The sequence below is a fragment of the Tenrec ecaudatus genome, chromosome 5 (genome assembly GCF_050624435.1).
Source record: "Tenrec ecaudatus isolate mTenEca1 chromosome 5, mTenEca1.hap1, whole genome shotgun sequence".
NCBI lineage: Eukaryota > Metazoa > Chordata > Mammalia > Afrosoricida > Tenrecidae > Tenrec > Tenrec ecaudatus.
In genome coordinates this window covers 149,339,821-149,359,892 of record NC_134534.1, presented here as the reverse complement: position 1 = coordinate 149,359,892, position 20,072 = coordinate 149,339,821, and the positions used below count along the sequence as shown (strand labels likewise).

The 20,072-nt window shown below is 52.4% G+C and overlaps 1 protein-coding gene across 1 annotated transcript; it reads right to left on the bottom strand.

Moving 5' to 3' along the window:
• Positions 1-13,327: 13,327 nt before the first annotated feature.
• Positions 13,328-18,324, bottom strand: RHO (rhodopsin). Its single transcript, XM_075550759.1, has 5 exons — positions 17,964-18,324; positions 16,331-16,499; positions 14,700-14,865; positions 14,336-14,575; positions 13,328-13,575 (listed from the first exon to the last, which is right to left on the bottom strand). Exons 1-5 carry the CDS (start codon positions 18,322-18,324, stop codon positions 13,468-13,470), a joined length of 1,044 nt encoding a protein of 347 aa, XP_075406874.1. The 3' UTR covers positions 13,328-13,467.
• Between the last annotated feature and the right edge of the window lie 1,748 nt (positions 18,325-20,072).

The window sequence follows — 20,072 nt, the reverse complement described above, 5'->3', positions numbered from 1 at the left end:
GACATTGGGTGGTGGGAGGGAATTAAAAGGATAATAGAGTATGCTCCCATGTTTGAGGAGATAACTGTGTGCGTGCGTGCATGCATGCGTGCGTGTGTGTGAGAGAGAGAGCTCAAAAGAAAGTCTGAAAGGACCCACACCAAGGAAATAGCAGTGATCTGAGATCATCTGAGGAGGGCATGGGGCTTGGAGGGGACTGATTTATAAAGGGCTTGAATTTGTTTTTTGTGATATCTGGATTGTTGGACTTTTGCCAGAAGATAGTCCATCGCCTGAGATTTAGATCGTTGGGGGCTGTGACCATTAAAAAGTGTCCCCCAAAGCCCTTCAGGGAGCCTTTTTTCCCCTTGAGCACCACAAAGTAGTCACCTTGTGACTCTGGGCATAGGTTTTGCTACTGAGCTTTGTTCTATGAGCTTCTTTGATGGGCTAGGCCCATGGAAAAGGGGGACCCTGTCTCACTTCCTCTTGCCCACGCCCATTCGCAATGTGACCTTGCAGGTCCTAGCACTCCTGTGGTGGAAAAAACCTCCTTGGTCCTCATAGCGACCCTGTAGCAGAGTGCAGAACTGCCTCTGTGGGTTTCAGAGACCACAACTCTTTCTGACAGTAGAGAGCCTGATCTTCCTCCCAAGGAGTGGCTTAGTGGCTTCAAACTACTGACTGTGAGGTTCGAAGCCCAACAAGTAACCTACTACACCACAAGTTGGCATCAGTTCCATGGCAATGGGTTTGGTAGGGTTTGTTTGTTTGCATATTTAGCCTGTTGGATGCCCAGTCGCTCTCACTGTCTAGCCAACAGCCAGATAACCAACCCATCCCCAGCCAGCCAGTCTGGCAACAGAGCACCGAGCTGGGACCCTGCTAACCTGTACCCAGCTGAGTCAGAGTCGGTAACAGCAATATAGGGGGCTGTGTTCTTTTTTTTAAATTGTTTCATTAGGAGCTCATCTCTTATCACAATCCATACATACATCAGTTATATAAAGCACATTTGTATATTCATTGCCCTCATCATTCTCAAAACATTTGCTCTCCGCTTAAGACCCTGGCATCAGCTCATTTTTCCCCTCCCTCCCCCCTCCCCCTCCCTCATGAACTCTTGATAATTTATAAATTATTATTATTCCATGTCTTTCCCTGTCCAACGTCTCCCTTCACCCACTTTTCTGTTGCCCATACCCCAGGGAGGAGGTCACATGTAGATCCTTGTAATCGGTTCCCCCTTTCCAACTCAACCTCCCTTTATGTTCCCAGTATCGCCACTCCCACCACTGGTCCTGTAGGGATCATCCACTCTGAATTCCCTGTGTTTCTGGTTCCTATCTGTACCAGTGTACATCCTCTGGTCTAGCCAGACTTGCAAGGTAGAATTCAGATCATAGAGGAAAATTGTATTTTTCATTGTTGCTACATTGCACCCTGTCTGGCTCATCTCCTCCCCAAGACCCCTCTGCTAGGGGATCTCCAGTGACCTACAAATGGGCTTTGGGTCTCCACTCTGCACTCTCCCCTCCCCCCCATTGACTATGGTAAGATTTTTTTTTTCTGCTTATGCCTGATACCTGATCCCTTCAACACGTCATGATCACACAGGCTGGTGTGCTTCTTCCATGTGGGCTTTGTCGTTTCTGAGCTAGATGGCTGCTTGTTTACCTTCAAGCCTTTAAGACCCCAGACGCTATATCTTTTGATAGCCAGGCACCATCAGCTTTCTTCACCACATTTGCTTATTCACCCACTTGGTTTTCAGCAGTTGTGTCAGGAAGGTGAGCATCATAGAATGCCAATTTAATAGAAGAAAGTATTCTTGCATTGAGGGAGGACTTGAGTGGAGGTCCAATGTCCTTCTGCTACCTTAATATTAAACCTATAAATATACACACATAGATCTATTTCCCATTCTCATATATAAATATATTTACATATACACATGTCTTTATCTAGACTTCTATAAATGCCCTTTGCCTCCCAGCTCTTTCCTTTATTTCCCTTGACTTTTCTCCTGCCCCACTATCATGCTCAGTCCCCACCAGGGTTTCAGCAATTCCTCTTTGTTACATTACCCTTAATCATGCCCTACCAGGCCTCCCACACCCTCCTCACCACCAATTTGGATCACTTGTTGTTCCCTTTTCCCTGGGTTTGTTAATACCACTTTCTTTGTGCCCACCTGCCCTCCTCCCATGTCCCCCTGGAACTGTCAGTCCCATTGTTTTCTCCCCCAGATTGTTCATCCAGCCTATCTTATTTAGACAGACCTGCAGCGATAATAACATGCACAAACACAGGACAGAGCAAAACCAAGCAACAATATACAAGAAAACAACAACAAAGCAATTACAACTAAACAAAACACAAGAAAGAAAAGCTTGTTTTTAGTTCAAGGATCGTTTATTGGCTTTTAGGAGTATTTTCCAGTCCAGTCTGTTGGGGCACCATGCCCTGGCCCCAAAGTCCACCTTCAGCATTCCCTGGGGACTTTGCCACTCCGTTCCCTTGCTATTCTGTTGCACCCCCTTAGTGTTTTGCCTCCGTGTGGCGGGATCAGTTCGGGTGCAATTCCCACACTGTGTCTCCAGTGTTGTCCTCTGTAGAGCTATGGGTCAGTGAGGGGCGTCATGTCTCATAGTGGGGCTGGCCATGTGGTCCTCTCTGTGGACTGGCCGCTGTAATTGGGGTCATCATCCTCAAGGCCTGGTGGGCCAGGATGTGCTCCACTCTCTCCTATTCCTCCTTCATCTGCTCCTGTGTACTCTGATTAGATATGTCTCTCTCCCGGAGCTGCAGATTCAGTGTCATCCTTTGAAATAAATTCTTCTGGGGGGGGGGGCAGGTATCCACTTAGTAGCTGGGATTGGGGTCGGCTTCCCAGACCCCTCCACTGGTTCCCTACTCCACGCCGGCATGTGGCATTCGCATCTTGGAGCACCGTGTTGAAGTCTGGAACCTCTTTCCCTGTGGAGATAGAAACAATACCCTCCTCTTGGGTGGGTCAGCGCCCTGTGAGGGGCTGTGTTCTAAGCCATGACTTTCTGCAGGGGTTTGCCACACAGTGTAAACTAATCGACGCCCTTGCTGCACACAGGCCCTTCTTTGCCTTCTCTGGACTATTTCTCACATAGTTTAGGGAGTGGTTCCAACCTGTGGGTCGTGACCCCTTTGGGGGTCGAACGACACTTTCACAGGGTTTGCTTAAGACCATCGGAAAACACCTATTTCCGATGGTATGTTAATCTGGGTACTTTAGAGAAACAAATTCACAGAAACTCATGTATAAGAGAAAGTTTTATATAAAGGGTAAGTGCACATCAAGAAAACATCCCAACCCAGTGACGCCCAAGCCCACAAGTCCAACATTAACCCATATGTCCAAGACCAATCCACAAAGTCCTCCTCCATCTCACAAAACACACTCAATGATGCCGACTGCAGGAGGAAAGCCAAATGAGTGAATGTGTAAGCATCTCAGTGCTTGCAGGGGTCTCCACACGGCTGGTCCAGCACCCAGGGCTGCATCGGGGTAGGTCCATGTGGCTTCTCCTCAGGGATGTCTTGCAGGAAGTGAGCCTTGTCAGTTGAAGCAGGGAACTGGCTAAGGCAGCTGCATCCTGGTCTGACCATCACAAAGCAAGAGACCTGAGAACTAGAAAAGCAAGGCTCACCAAGCCATTTATCCCTCTGCCCTTCAAGTAACCCCATGTATGTTTATCAGCCAGATTGACACAATAAACTACCTCAGATGGTCTTAGGAACAGAGACACCGCTCCTCTATCCATCTGCAGATGGGCCCGCCCACATACAGATACACCCCACCTACTAGTACCTGGCGTGAAGACTGTTACCCATGCTACACCATGCTTTCAGACAAAATGTCATTTATTTGTCATTAGAAATAAACATTTCATAATATATAATGACATATTATTTTGTGATGAATCACTATGCTCTCATTCTGTTCAATTTGTAACAATGACAATACATCCTGTATATCAGATATTTACATGAAGATTCATAGCAGTAGCAAACTTAAAGTGATGAAGTAGCAATGAAAATAATTTTATGGTTGGGGGTCGCCACCACATGAGGAACTGTATACAAAGGCTGCGGCATGAAGGTTGAGAACCACCGCTTTAGGCCTTGAGGTACATACCCCGTCCTCTTAAAGGCTTTCCCTAACTTGCAGAAGGTTTGAGCCTTCTCCTCTGGGAGCATCCGGCCCCTGGACCTGCTCTGGGTACTCCCCCAGTCCTCGGAATTATACTTCTGTTTCACTTGTAACCTACACTACTCCTGGAGCTCTGGGAGGGCAGGGTCATGTCTGTTTTGTTCCCAGTGATGTTCCCCATGCCCAGCACAGAGCCTGGCACATAGTAGGTGCTTAACGCACATTGCTGTGAGGTGTACAGTCCCAGTGCCCGGTCTGGTCGAGGGGTGGGAGACCGAAAAAGCACTTCCTGGAACAATGCTGGTGCAGGAAATGAAGCAAAGAGGCAAATGGAAGTTGGCACAAATCAGGGCAGGAATTTTGATCAACTTTGTGGGCCATTTCCAAGAATCAAGCACTAGTGAAACAGCAATGCAAACATTCCCACGTGCCTGCAAGCCTGCTCCCGGGCTGTGCCAGGGTAGAGTTGTGCATTTGGAGGGAAGGAGTTCTAAAATGCACTGCATGATCTAAAAATTCTCTGAGAGGATTGCCCTTTTCCAGGGAAGTTATAATTGTGAGGGTGCTGGAGAGATGGCAGGCTGCTTGGTGTACCTATGTGGATTTTTTTTTTTTTTACACCATGGGCGTGGATGGAATCTGAGTTCTGCAGGAAACCTTTTGAGGGTCTTAGAACTTTGAACAGGGCTCCTTCGATGGGCGGCCTTTCCTGTCGTTCTGGGCGCCCTGAAGCAGTTATTGGGTGTCTTTAGGCCTCGGGGGACAAGTCACTTGTTAAACGCTTTTCCTAAAGCTTGTCTGTGTTGTGTGACTCTCGGTCTGGTAACAACAGGGTGTTTGTGACTGCTTTCCTGGCTTGCGTCTGTGAAAGTAAGAGGGTAGGACAAAGAGGGCAGCTACACAGCTAGGAATGTTGGTGAAGCAGGAGCTCCCAAGCGTGAAGCCCCTGTCCCCAGCACATCCTCCACTGTCACGATGGAAAGAGAGTCCTTGGGGCAACTTCTCTGGCCTTTCTCTCAATGATGCCGTTTTCAATTTTCTTACAACCGCTTCATAAAAAGCCCCTGTGATTTCCCTGTGTTCTCCCAGAAATTCTATCAAGATGGGCCCTTGGGCATCCCCCCTCCCCCAAAATCGTCGCTTTAACGGCTGAGTTGCCTCTCATTGAACTTGCCCCGCAGATCTCCTCAGAAGGCACCTCTTGGACTGAACCTTGTTTTTGGAAGGGCCCCCTGTGGTAGCTACATCATCCCATGGTAACCCAAGAAGTGTAGGTCACAGCCTGAGAATGCCTCCTTGCGGGTGTGTTCCTTCTCATGAGGATTCTGGGAACTTCCTCTCTTTCTCTCTGGAGGTGGGCCACACTGTCTGCTTCACCTTCCTGTTGACAAGCCCCATGGAGCCAAGCTGAGAATTGAGGGAGCATGTGGCAGAGACCTACACCAGCCTTGTGATGCTTCCACCGCCTTTGGATCCACAAGACTTTTCACCTACCGACCTGTGATCTTCTGGCATTCTGCATCATTGCATGTGACTGCATGAGTCTGAAGAGAGATTTATGGACTAGTATTGGACTTATGGGCTAATATCAGACTTATGGACTTGATCTGACTGGGCTGGGGTGTTTTCTTGATATACCATTACTCTTTCATATAAAGCTCTTTGTTATGCATACATGAATGTCCCTGGATTTATTTCTCTAGTTAACACGCCCCCTAGGAAGAGTAAAGGAAGTGTGTTACTGAGAGAACTTAGCTGCAGTCACCCACTGTGGGCCACAGAGGCGTGCTTAAACATGGCTTGTTTGGAATGAACCCACCACATATGCATGAGCTGGGAAACCCAATAGTGATACTTTTTTGACTTAGCCTCTTTTAAAAAAAATTGTTTTATTTCTTTTTTTAATGACTTTTTAATTGTGAATTCGGTGGGGGAAGAGTTTCATTTCAGACCATCAGCTTTGTGTTCAACCGTTCAAGCCACTCATCACCACCCCCGCCAACAAACCCTTCAGTTTGGCTCTGGGTTTTTTACATTATGACTCAGGGCTGTATGCTATCCCTGGTTTGCGCTTCTCCCGCTTATGAATCTCCCTCCCAGCTAACACCTGTCAACCTTCTAGTGCAGTGGTTACCCCTTTGGGGGTCGAGCGACCCTTTCACAGGGGTCACCCGATTCATAACAGTAGCAAAATGACAGCGATGAAGTAGCAATGTAAATAATGTTATGGTTGAGGGTCATCGCCACAGGAGGAACTGTATTAAGGGGTCGTGGCATTAGGAAGTTGAGAACTACTGTTCTAGTGTGTTGCTTTATCTTCCCACATTAGCTGCCCGCCCTCCCCTTGGGAATGGCCAGTCTGTTCCCTTTGGCATGCAAGTCTTTGACTTGGTTTTTGATTAACTTTACTCAGCATAATGTTCGTCAGGTCCATCCATATCCAGAGGTGTCTTGTGGCTTCATCGTTGCTTTTTAGCAATGGGTAGCATTCCATTGTGGGTATGGATCAAAGTTTCTCTACTCGATTTTCTACTGATCAGCTGGCATTTGGGTCGTTTCCAATTTCTTGCTGTAGTGAACAGTGCTGCTGTGAACACGGGCACGCCCATGTTTGTTCATGTTAGGGTACTTCTTTAGGGTGTCTACCCAGTGGGGATAGTGCTGACTTGTGTGGGATTTCTAATCCCATCTGTGTGAGCCATTGCCATATTGCTTTCCGAGACGGTTGTCCGTATTAACAGACCTACCAGCAGTGTAGGAGAGTCTGTCTCTCCACACCCTCTCCAGCATTTGTTGCTTTCTGGTTTATGTTTTTTTCCTCCCTTCATTAATTGGGCTGCCACTGTTGGTGTAATAGTTCATTGTTGCTTTGATCTGCATCTCCCAGATGGCTAATGAATCTGAGCATTTTTTTTTCATACGTTAGCCATTTGGATGTCATTTTTAGTGGCCTGCCTGCTCATGTCCCATGCCCACTTTTTAATTGGGTTACTCATTTATTTCCTATTGAGTTTTTGCTGTTTTCTATGGTTTTAGAGGGTAGTCCCTTGTCTGTTGTGTCATTGATGGATTTTTTCCCAGCCCATGGATTCTCCTTTTACTCTTCTGATGAAGTCTTTTGATGTACATAAGTATCTTGTAAGTCCCAGTCATCTACTCTTTCTTCTATGGTGTGTCTGCTTCTTTTGTTGTGTCTGATAGTGTGTCTATGCCCTGAAATAGGGCCCTTCAGTTTGTCCCTGTCCCCCCCCCCCCCCAATGATGAGGATCTTTATAGCTCTGGGATTTATTTTGGACTTTGACCCATCCTGAACTCATTTTGGTACACAGGGTGAGGTGTGGGTTCTATTTCATGCAGATGGAGACCAATTTTGCCAGCACCATTTGTTGAAGAGACTGTCTCTTTCCCATTTAATGTCTTTTGTTCCCTCATCAAATATCATTTGTCTGCAGGTGGATAAATTTGTTTCTGAGCTTTCTATTCTGTTCCCTTGGTTTATACACCCATTGTTGTACCAGTGCTAGTTTTGTCCGTTTGGTTTATTACTGTGGCTGTGTAATGGGTTTTGAGGTCAGGTAGTGAGAGGCTTCCTATTTTGTTGTTCTTAAAACATTTTTTGGGCGGGGCGGGGAATCCTGGGTCTCTTCCCTTTGCATATAAAGTTAGCGATTCGTTTTTCCATTTTTTTTTAAAGACTGGAGTTGTGTTGTATTTGTAGATCGCCTTGGGTAGTACTGACATTTTCACAATGTTAAGCCTTCCTATCCATGAACATGGAATGTTCTTCCATTTCTGTAGCTCTCTGTTGTTTTCTTGGAGTAGCATTCTGTAGTTTTCTTTGTTCAAGTCTTTTGTTTCTCTGGCTATGTGTATTCCTAATATTTGCTGTCTTATTTAAACAAGAAGAGGCCGGAGTTCAGAGAAGCCCTGCATTTAGGTTTCCTGAATTCAGACCGTGGGCACTCACCTGGGAGCCCTCTAATATAAAAGGTAAGATATTAGCTCTAACAGAGACTGCAAAACAACAGCCGCTTAAACAAGAAACTCTGAAGCCATTATCTTGTAAAGTCATTCACGTGGAAGGTATCCAGGGCTGGCGAGGCAGCACTGCAGACCCGAGCGTCCTCTCTTTCTGCTCTGTCACTCTGCAGAGTCTACCTCCTGCTCCAGTAGGGCTGCTGAAGCTCCTGACATCCGTCCAGTCAACACGAAGGACCGGAGGGAGTGGAGGCAGTCTCTGTTCTTTGAAATGCACATTCAGAGGCTGTATGCACTGTTCTGAATACATTGCAGCAGCCAGACCTTGATCTCTCACCACCCTGTGCGCCAGGGAAGCTGGGAGACTCAGTCTTGCCCTGGGTGACAAAGTGCTCAGCTATACCTTGGGGTGCTACTATAAAACGAAGAAAGAGGAATGTATATTGGGGTTCTCTGCAATGTATCCCTTTGTCTATCTGCTACCAGGCCAGAGGCTGCTTCTTTTGAACTTTTTGCATCCCTGGGAAGGGATCTCACAGTTATTGAAAACATACTGTGGGATTCATCCTTTACATCAATCATCTCAACTCCTTTCGACTGTACTCAGTGGAATGATTCTCCACTGCCCAGCTGAGGGGCCTGAGAGGTTCAGAGACTTGATCCCAAGGTCATACTGTTAGACCTCGCTGGAGACAGAGTTGTACCTCGGTCCTTGGCTCTGTGCGTGAAAGAATTCACGCCGAAGCCTGGTTCATGATCCAAGTGAGTTTTATGAGAGTTAGAAGAAGTTTCAGGTTTACACGGCACCCACAGGACTCCTCCCGACCATGCGGCCTGGCAGAGGCTGCTCAGCATCACGCAGACCAAGTTCACTCTCTTCCCCACTCTAGGCTCCTGCCTTTTCAAGGATTCCATGGGAAGGTGTGGTGGACAACCCCTGATCAACCCCATTGGCTGAATTGAATTCACCTGGCCCAGGTGGGTCAATCCAGGTTTAGCGCTCACCCATGTCTACCGGCGGCGGGAAACCTGAGCCTCTGAGCATGTGCAGTGTGCGGCTCCTAGTTCCCGTGCTTGGCTCTCTGGGCATGCGTGAAAGGACATTCCCCATCCCATCCGTGCGCTAGGCTGCCTAACAGTACCACTGTCAGGAGTGCTGGATTTCCTACTGGGGCACAGGGTGGGGACGGGGCGCAGTCATCAGCAGCAACATCAAGCCTGATGGCTGCTGACCGAGGGCTCATTCGATCTCCTCCCAGAGGACAGGCCTGAGACGGGCCAGGTCACTGCTGGGGTTGGCTTGATTGAAGCTAGGTCGGAAACAGCAGGTGCTTAATCAACCTGAAGAGGGCCTGGAGAGGCCCGTGCTCCTTGGCCCAACTGTAAGTCAGAGGCACTTGCTTTTTGCATTGATACCACAGGCGCCCAAACAGTGATTATCACATGATTTGAAGTTAAGGAGGTACAGCTACAGCGGCTTTCTGAGATGGCTCTTGTTTTAGAGTGGATTCCCCCCCCCCCACGCCCCTCCACCACCACTGGGTAGGAGGCTAAGTGGGGCCAGGGGAGTGCTGGGAAGGAGCTGCCTGCAGGGTAGAGCAGCAGAAATGCCACTATCTTTCCCTTCAACCTCTGGGCCACTATTGGTTCTGCCCACCTGTCTCCTGCCTACCTCTTGTGCCTCCTCCTTCTGGCCATCCCACCCCTGGGTCTCCTTCCGAGGGAACCTATCTCTCCCTGTTTGTGGGGGGCGGTCAGATGATCACAGGCATCCTCCCTGAGGGCGATCAGTTGCCAGACTGCAGTGCCCCGCCCCCAAGGATGCTCCCTATGGATGCCCACAGTCATTGATTTGGTTCCTGTAGGTGGAGTTCACACCCTACTGATAATAGTTCCTATGGAGATCCAGAGAACAGGTCAAAGCTAAATTTCCATCCTAATCTAGGATCCGCCCATCTTGTCACATGTATACCCCAATTCCTACTCTTCCTATTATTGCATGTATGCCCCGAGACCACCCCCTTCCATTGCCGTATAACCTATAGTGCTACCCCTTCCTGTGACGTATGTCTTTACCTGTAATTAGTGGGCTTGCATGCACCCCCCACTCCCCAAAGTATATAAGCCTGGGTTAGCAATAGAGGTCTCTCCGACTGGTCTCTCCCCACTCTCTCCTTGGCTCCCTCTCCTCCCGTTTCCCTTTCCCTCCTTCCCTTCCCCCTCTCTCCATGTGGACCATCAAGCAGGGCTGAGGTGAGCATACTATGAAATGTGTCTGACTCCATTACTTCCATCTATCATGCTCTCAATGACTTTATACACACATACACACACACCAACCATATATATATATATTATATATATACATACATACATACACACACACATACCAACCATACAATTGTGCTTACTGAACCCATGATTAGTGGTGGGGGCGGGCTCTCCCCAACTCAAACGACACCTGCTCTCAGACCATTTGGTTTCAGTGGGGTTAACTCTATCTGGGCTGCAGGAATGATCATGTGAGCTGGCATAGCCAATCAGGGGAAGGCTCCCCGTCCCAGCCACAGTGATAAGTTTAGATATGTGCATGTGACCAAGGCCTGGCCAATGAGAGCTCTACCTGAGATCTTTTCTGGAAGTAAGGAGGAGCAACCTTCTGTCTGTAGTCTGGGACTCTGGCCTACAGTGGTTATTTGTGCCACCTCTAGGCACCAGCCTGCCTGACAATGAAGCCAGCACAGCGGAAAGGGGGTGTGCGTGGGGACCCTCTGCAAACAGCTGTGTTCAAAGCCTCTTCACATATCTGAGCCACACTCCTCCCTTTTCTTTCAGCCGACCTACATAGAATTCCCTGTCACTTGCCACCGAAGGACTCCTGACTGACATCACCTGGTCAGAGAGAGAAGTCAAGGGCAACAATTGAGACCCTTCGTGCCTCTTGCCCTTGCCCCACCACAGCCCTGAGATCGTCCCATCTCTGCCCCCTCCCTCCTGGCCCATCTTGGAGGATAGGAGTGGCCCTGGAGACCCATTCTTCCATCCTATACGCCTTGCATTATGGGGCTTTAGGACAGGCATGCCAGAAGTTCCCTCCATCTGCTGCTGCTTTAAGTCCAGTTTCACCCAACCCCCTCCATAGATTCCCTTTACGCACTGTCATCGAGTCGATTCTGACTCATAGCAACCGGAGACAGTTTCTGAAGCTGCAAAGCTTTTACAGGAACAGCGGGTGAGTTCGAACCACCGACCTTTCAGTTAGCTCACCAGACAGCGACATTAAGACTCTTCATACATTCCCTTTAGAAGGGTCCAAACCCACCAAAACTCACTGCTGTCAAGTTGATTCCGACTCGTTACCACCCTCTAGGTGAGAGTAGAAACCGTTTCCCAGGGCTTCAGAGATTGTGAATCCTGACAGGAGCCTCAGCTTTGTCCCTTGGAGAGGCTGGCAGATTTGAACATGAACCTTGCACTCAGCAGGCCAGCACGTAGGGGGTTGTAAAAATAAAACACAAAAACCACAAACCCAAACTCACTGCCTTTGAGTCGATGCCGACACGTTGTGAAGCGACGCTGTTAGGCAGGGTAGACCGGCCCCTGCAGCTTTCCGAGACGGTAACTTTCCTTCTGGGAGCAGAAAGCCCTGGGAGCCGGCGGCTTCCAGCCAGTGACCCTGCAGTCACTGTGTCACTGGACTCCGGAGGGGCTCAGGGAGGTAGGAAATACTTGCTTGCAGTTTCACGGGTCACTTGAGTCTCGGTGACTCCAAAGTGGAAGCTTTCCCCGATCCTGGGACTGCTTCTCCCATCCCCAGCCCCGCCCCCCTGCCCCCAGGGGCGCTGAGCAGCTGTGCTCTGCTGGTTGCCCAATCCAGACATCCCAGGGCCTAGCACCAGGTGGAAGCAGCCCTGCTTCAATTCATCCCACACACAAGATGCTTAAGAGGAACAAGAGCCACCAGCCATTAACACGAAGTGGAAGAAGCTGAGCTTTTAATGTCTTGAATTGCCTTTGTCCGCAGTCAGAGCTGGGGAGAGCTAGAGCTTCCGGCTTTGGTAATGGGAGGTGGGAGCCACTGCAGCAGCTCCATTCTGACTCCCCCGAGTTCTGGCAGGCGTAGAAGCCCCGACTCTCCTGGGAATGGACCAGCAGCAGCTGGACATGGAGACAGAGCCATGTCCATGAGGGGAGCTGCCACCTGAAACTGAGCACCCACCCGCAGGGAACAGGGACCCGGCAGAACCTCCCATGGGGGTTGCTAAGCTCTGTGAGACAACAAGGACCTTAGGGGATGCAGCCCTTCATTAACCGTGGGCAGGTGGGCAGGCTTCAAGAAGCTCCATGCTGACCCAGAGACCTTGTGAATTGGGAGCTGAGCTCCAAGGAGCAGCTGTTTTCCAGAAGCTCTGAGAAAGGTCTGGCAAGGTAGACACTGGGCCTGGGGTTGCTGTGGGAGATGATACCTGGGCTTTGGCCCCAGATGCTGTTTATTTGTCCGTCCCTTCCGGGGGCCAGATCCCCAGTCCCGGCATGGCCTTGACTGTCTGACTAATTGTCTGACAACCTGATGAGGCTGATGGAAACCCCATTGTGTGGGTACTCAATCTGAAAAGGATCCCTATCAAGAGGAGGCGATCCCAGTAATGGATTAATCACATTAATTGGTATTATGAAAAACATCGACTACACGCGATACCCTACTGTTTACAGCTCCTTACCGTTTGCAAAGCGCTTACAGGGCGCGCACACACGCACATCCGACCTTCACAGCAGCCTGGGAGACACGGACCAGAAGTGGGTTCCTGCTCTATGGGGTACAGAGGGAAAGCCCTGCCCAAGCTCATGCAGCCGAAGGGATGAGTTTCTCACCAACATGGTCCTGAGAGGACAGACAGGATTTTCCTTCCTTCTCCCATTCCTCCATTCACGCCTCCATCCACTCCTTCCTTCGGCCATCAAGCACTTATTAAGTACCTACTGTATGCTCCTCTCGGTGCTAGACACTTATCCCTAAGCTGGGACACTTTTCCAGGGAGCCAGGGTTCTGGTCCTCCTGAGAGCTGAGGGTGCAGGGGACAGGTCCCGCCAGCCCTGAGGGACTCCAGGCTGGGGTCTTGGTATGTGTCCCTGCTCGGAATGACCCCACGGAGCGGGAGTGGCTTCATTGTTCTCTCATTAGTTCTCTATTTGTCTTTTTCTTTTAATCAGGGAGCCTGTGTGGCCTGGCTCCCACAGGTGCCCTCCTGATGGGGGGCTCTGGGCCGGGGCGGGTGTGGGGTGTGGTTCTCCTACAGCAGGGCAGAGTCCCGGGCAAGGCTCAGGCCGGGGCCACCTGGCTGGTCTCCGTCTTAGAGACCGTGGTGGCCTCTTCCTCGCCAAACGGGTTCTTTCCGCAGCAGATGGTGGTGAGCATGCAGTTCCGGAACTGGAAGACAAGGAGGGCGTGGGTCAGCGCCGGGGGCTTCCATGAGGGCCCCAGCGGATGGCTCAGGGTGGACATTGGCTTCTAGCTCCTCCCCCGATTCCCAGATTCTGCCCCTCAGCTACCTCCACTCCCTGCTCACTTGACTCACCTGAGGGCACCTGCTCAGAACAAAGGATCGGCATGCCCCCCACGCCCATGCCAGGGACCAAACCCTCACTGGAACCAGGCGAGAGACTCACGGTCAGCACTTCCCACCCATTGTCTTTCTGAGGAGGACTGGCCCCAGGTCACACAGCTAGAAAGGGGCCGAGCTGGGATTTGAACTCAGGCCCCAGCCCAGAGACGTGGTCTGTCCCTCTGGAAGCATGAATTCCACAGGGAAGCCACTAGACGCTGGAACCCTTCCAGATCTGGCCTCAGACTGAGACTTTGGAGCTTCCAGCTCGGCCTCTCGGAAACTGACACCGCCCCAAGTCTTCCGACTTGAGACACTCTCAGACGTAGAGCAGGCTCCACACCATCTGGACCAGTACTGCCCAAGCCCAAGAAAGAGCGCCAGCACACTCAGAAAGGCTGAACTGAAATGCAGATGCCTGGGCCTGCCTCAAGAGGTTCTGATACAGTGTGTCTGGGTGGGTCCCCGGAACCTGTATTTCGAATGAGTTCCCCGGTGAGGCTGCCACCCCGTGGTGCACACTGACCTCCCTGCCCCCATGGCCCACATTGGCAGACTGAGCCTCCCCACCCGGCCCTCAGGCACCTGCTTGTTCATCATGATGTAGATGACAGGGTTGTAGACGGCGGAGGTCTTAGCGAAGAAGGCCGGGAGGGTCATGAAGATGGGTCCGAAGTTGGAGCCCTGGTGGGTGAAGATGTAGAAGGCCACGCTCGCATAGGGCACCCAGCAGATCAGGAACGCGATGACCATGATGATGACCATGCGGGTGACCTCCTTCTCTGCCTTCTGGGTGGTGGCTGACTCCTGCTGCTGGGCAGCTGCCTGCAGGGGGAGAGGCCTGGCATCCAGATTGGCTCCTAGCACGTTGCTGGCCACCAAGAAGAGGGACACCGCTGGGCCCTCAGGGCTGAGGTCGCCCCCCCCCCCCCATCCCGAGCACACGTACCTCTTTGACCGTGAAGACCAGCTGGCCGTAGCAGAAGAAGATGATGCTCATGGGGATAGTAAAATGGACGATGAACATGTAGATGACAAAAGACTCGTTGTTGACCTCGGGCTTGAGTGTGTAGTAGTCGATACCGCAGGAGCACTGCATGCCTTCCGGGATGTACCTGGCGCCGGGCAGGGGGAGCTCACTCAGGAGGACCCACTGGCAGAATGCTGCCTCTGCTCCCATAGCTTAGGGGGGTCCAATGCCTCACACTCTTCTACTCTAAAACGGGGAAAATGAAATATCTCCCCAGCTGGGTGACTGATGGTCTGGTTCAACCAAGTGAAATGAGGGAGTCCTACACCTTGTGGAAAACCATGTGGTTTTAGCAATCTGGAAGCTGTGTGGTCAGAAGAGACTGCCAAGCCTCTGGCCCAGGGGGCTTCCAGGGGTACCTAGTAACCCCGCATCTTGCTGTACAGGCTGGCCTGCCCAAGCCCTGTTCTTTGTCTTCCTCAGACTAACTGTCTCCCGGAGGTTCCAGGGTGGGGGTCTAGAGCTCCATAGGGTATAAATTGCAGCTGAAGGGAAAATCCCTCATATTCTGCCTTTGGGGCAGTTTGTAAACATTGGGCTGTCCCTAGCGACAAGGTAAGAGAGTTTCCTAGGCCAGAGATGGGCAGACAAATGGAGCACACAGGGGGATTGTGTGCTGTTTCTGACAGTGCGCAGCCAGGGCAGATGGAGCGGGTGTTTCGTGGTTTCTGAGGACCGAGAAATTATTTGCGGAATGTCTGTCTCTGGGATGTCTGTCTCCAGAAAGCAGACAGCAGGGAAAAAGGTGGGGTGAGAGGGTGGGGTTCCGAGTTGTCAAGGGGGGCATTAATGGACCCTTAGATGATTGGAGGGATAAAGAGAGGCAAGAGTGGGATGTTTGTGGAAGCCGAAAGCCCACGAGCCCCCAGGAGCCTGTCTTCTTGGATCATAGTCTCGAGTCCCTGACTGGGGACTGGGTGCCCCCTCTGCCCCCACTGCATCTGGAACCAAGGCCTGAGGCAAGTTCCTAGTGGACAATACCACCACCTCCCCAGGAAGCTTTGTCCTCCCTCCTCCCTCCCATTGAGATCCAAGGACAGGGCCGCCCTTGGAGCATTGGGCCAAAGAGGATTGGAATGGGCCATGGCTTAGTTGAGGATTAGGGACAAAGTCAAGGTGAAGGGTTGGGGCATCTTAGATTCTCCTTGACCAGGGGGCTTAGGGGCTAGGACCAGTCTCCATGGCAACACCGGGATCTGTTCCTTTGCCCCTACTCTAAGCTGCCACTCTGCGCCCTGGTGGTGGAGTGGGTTGCACATTGAGCTGCTAACTGCAGTTCAAGTCCACCAGCGGCTCCAAGGGAGAAAGATGAGGCGTTTTGCTGCTGTAAAGATTTACACCCTTGAAAACCCAAAGAGGCGGCTCTCCTCTGCCCTATAGGGCCACTACGGGTCAGAATCGGCCTGATGCCCTGACCCTGGGACCCTTGCTGGGGGTGGGAGAGATAGCAGGGGTGTTCGGGGCAGGGGCATAGGAGCTGGACCTCTAGAGACAGACAGGCCTGGGTTTTAGTCCTGACGGGGTCCTTTCCCTTCTGCTCAGCCCATTACCTGGACCAGCCGACGAGAGGCGGTGCGGCGCAGGCCAGAGCCATGACCCAGGTCAGGCTGACACCCATGATGGCGTGGTTCTCCCCGAAGCGGAAGTTGCTCATGGGCTTACACACCACCACGTACCGCTCAATGGCCAGGACCACCAAGGACCAGAGGGCGATTTCACCTGCAAGGCAGTTAGTGGGCCATCAGCAGGGGCCCTGCCTGTCTGTGGAGGGACACTGCTCTGCAGTGAAGTTGAAGTGACTGCAGAGCCCTGTAGGGAGACCTTGCAAAAGAATGTTTCCATCCTGGTCACAGGCTGAGTACCTTAGGGATGGAGGGCAGCGGGAGCTTAGGGCCTCCCTCCCTCTGCACTGGTTGCCTCTCCCCCAGGGAAGTGGAAGAACCAGCCCCAGGAGGCCCTGTCCTAGGGGCCAGGAAGGCTTGGGTGATACTCTGTCCTGAAGAAAGAGGAGGAAATCATGATGGCATTCAGCCTGGGTCTCAGCAGCCCAGGGGGCTGTTTGTCATTCACCAGTCCAGCATGACCATCCGGCAGTCCAGCATGTTTGTCATTCACCAGTCCAGCTGTGAAATGGACTGACCCTGCAAAGAAGTGTCCACCTGACGACCCCCACCTTCCTGCCTGAGAATGCGTGAACTGGGAGGGTTGAAAGAAGCCAACAACCAGTGATGGTCAGAGGCCCCAAGCATCCTGGACACCTGCAGGAGGGATGATGCAGCAGAGCAGGCCACCTGGCTTGGAATGACCTGCCTCCGGCCTCACTGGCCTGTAGGGTGTCCCAGGAGGCATGTGTGGATCCAAGCTAGGAGACCCCAGCTCTGGGCTGCCATGTCACCTCCCCTAAAGAATCTCTTCCCCCTCCTGCTTTGGGAATCCATTATCCCCAAGGCACCCCGCAGCTCTGCAGCCAAGTGAAAGACAACATCAGCACAGTTTGAAAGCTACAGATTGCCACGGGCCTATGAGGATGAGTTTGTCAACATGCGCCCACACACCCCAAGGATCCAGGCTGGAGGGACACTCCTGGGCCCACTGCTGAGCACCAAGCAGCACCTGGAGCAGGAGCAGGGAGGGCTTATTCAGCTCTGTCCCCAGTGCCCAGCCTGGGTCTGACCCAGCGCAGCTGTTTTGAGGGCAGCAGAGACTTGGAGTTCAGAACCTGGCCTGAAGAGCCAGGAAGACCTGGGACCTCCAGCCTCGGCCTCCTTTGAGCCTCAGATTCCTGGCAGTCAAATGGAACAGGGACCCCACTTCCAAGGGGACGAAGCAGGTTTACTGGCCTCTTATCATCACTGACGATGTGTGTGGGTCTAGAAAAATGCACCCTTGGGGGCTGCAGAGCAGTTAACACCCTTGACTGCTAACCCCAGAGCTGGCCATTCAAGCCCCTCCTGGAGTGGCATGGAAGAAAGGCCTGGAGATCTAGTTAAAAAGAGACAAACCAAAAAACCATCCACTGACAACCTGTGGAGCACAGTTCTCCCCAGACACATGCACGGTCTCCATGGGTCAGAGGCAAGTGCACCACATCGGTACAGGTATCGGAGGGTCTGTGGCTGACCCCAACCCCCTGCAGCGGCCCCCCACCCCCACCCTCACCACCTGACTGCTTCCAGCCCTTACCACCCACGGTGGCGAAGAAGCCCTCCAGGTTGCATCCGGTGGGTCCGAAGACAAAGTATCCGTGCAGAGAGGTGTAGAGGGTGGTGGTGAAGCCCCCGAAGACCATGAAGAGGTCGGCCACGGCCAGGTTGAGCAGGATGTAGTTGAGTGGCGTGCGCAGCTTCTTGTGCTGCACCGTCACGTAGAGTGTGAGGAAGTTGATGGGGAAGCCGAGCACGATGAGCATGAACATGTAGGCGGCCAGCATGGAGTACTGCCAAGGCTCCGCCAGGTAGTACTGCGGGTACTCGAAGGGGCTGCGCACCACGCCCGTCTTGTTGGAGAAGGGCACGTAGAAGTTCGGGCCCTCCGTCCCGTTCATGGCTGCGGGGCCCGCCGCACGCTGCGACCACGTCACCAGCCACCGGCGGGGAACTCTGTGCTCAGGACCCACCCACCCCCCACACCAGACCCTTATAGATGACCTCCCCTCCCTAAGCTCCTGACTGAATCAGCACCTGGGAGATTGGGGGCGATATTAATGATCTTAATCCCCACCTGCAACCAGAGGCTAATTGGCTTCCAACAGTGGCCAAGGTGACATGATCCTGGTATTGGCAGGGCATTGGGAATAGGGCAGGAGTTTCAAATGTCCCAAGTGCCCCCACATCACTTTGGTGTCTTGAGCTGGGGCTGGGACCATTCTACTCCATGTCCATTGCTCCCTAAATTGAACTCTCTCCTGAGCTCTCAGCGGTGAGGACCCTCCATCAGTTACCTGTGCATTAGCAACCTTGATCCGTCCCAGGCTCACCTGTTCCCTGACCTGAGCTTTAGGGTAAGGCGAGTCCTGCCAGCTTGCTCACTCCCAGTGTCAAACTCCCAGGCCCTCACTAGGGTGATGTTGAGACCCACTGCCCCAGGGTTTGCTGAGCATCTCTGTGCAGGCCCCTGGACACACACACGGACGGACCCACCCGGAGGATGGGCTGCAGAGGGCTCGCATGTGGGAAAGATGAGAGCCCAGCCCAGCCAGGGTGGACACGAGCTCATGCAGAAGGAGGCCCTCGGAAAACAGGGTTGAGCAGAGAGCAGATGTCCAAGCTCAAAGCCTGAGGGTGGGGCCATTCATGGCCGGGGGGCAGGAGAAGGGCCGGGACTGGCTCTGACAGGCACCGAATATCAACTCCAGAAGCTAGCTTTACCCAGCGCGCTGCCATGAGACTGGCTGGAGTGGTCCTGAGTGCAGAAAGGGGGCTTATAGGACCAGCAGAGATGGGTAGGAGGGAGTGAGAGTGAAGAGAGATGGGGAGGGGTGACCAGAGTAGCCAGGAGGGGACTATGAGGCAGGCTCCAGCGAGGCCACCAAGTTGCCACCCTGCATGGGGTAAAGGTTACCCCGTCCTCTGAAGATTCTAGCCTGGAAGACAGGTGAGCCAGGAAACAGGAGATGGACAGAGATGTGAGGCACACAGGGCCCTGCCCAGGGGCTTCTGAGGGTGCTTGTCTTCGGTGGGACTGGAGGGTGGGCCTGGGATGCTGCCTCGCAGGGCCCCCGCACACTGGTCTCAGGGCAACGCCGGGGCTGTGACCTGCGTGCAAGTGGCTGAGCACTGGCGAGAGCATCGTCTCTGTGAGCACGGAGGCACAAGGCCACCCCAGCTAGCGGGAGCAAGGGCCAGCGAGGTGATGAATGAGGACGCGGGGTGGGCCGGGAGAGGGTGTTTTCGAGCACCTTCTGTGTGCCAAGACAAGGCGCTGGGTTCTGGGAAGCCGCAGTGAACTAGACAGAGCTCCAGCCACGGGAGGAGAGGGAAGAGGCCCCAAGCAATGAAGCAGATCGCACATACTACCTGACGAAAAGAGCGCACTCTCCCCATTCCTGTTCTACGGGGCGCCTTGAGTCAGCTCCGCTTCAGAAGTGGTGATGTTGGAGCCAACTGCTGCCGCCCCCCCCCGCCCCCCCCGTGTCAGTCCATCTATGGAGGGCTGTCTTCTTTTTTTGCTGGCCCTTTTCAAGCATGATGTCCTTCGCTAGGAGCCCTAGTGACATAGTGGTTACTTGCTGGGCTCCCAACTGCAAGGTCAGCAGTTTGAAACCACCAGCTGCTCCTCCAAAGAAAGAATGGG

Excerpts from the sequence above, each read along its gene's own strand:
- RHO (XM_075550759.1), bottom strand. The coding sequence starts at position 18,324 with ATGAACGGGACGGAGGGCCCGAACTTCTACGTGCCCTTCTCCAACAAG. Across the intron at positions 16,500-17,963 it reads CTTCTTCGCCACCGTGGGTG|GTGAAATCGCCCTCTGGTCC; the intron begins GTAAGGGCTGGA and ends ACTGCCTTGCAG. Across the intron at positions 14,576-14,699 it reads TGGTCTTCACGGTCAAAGAG|GCAGCTGCCCAGCAGCAGGA; the intron begins GTACGTGTGCTC and ends CTCCCCCTGCAG.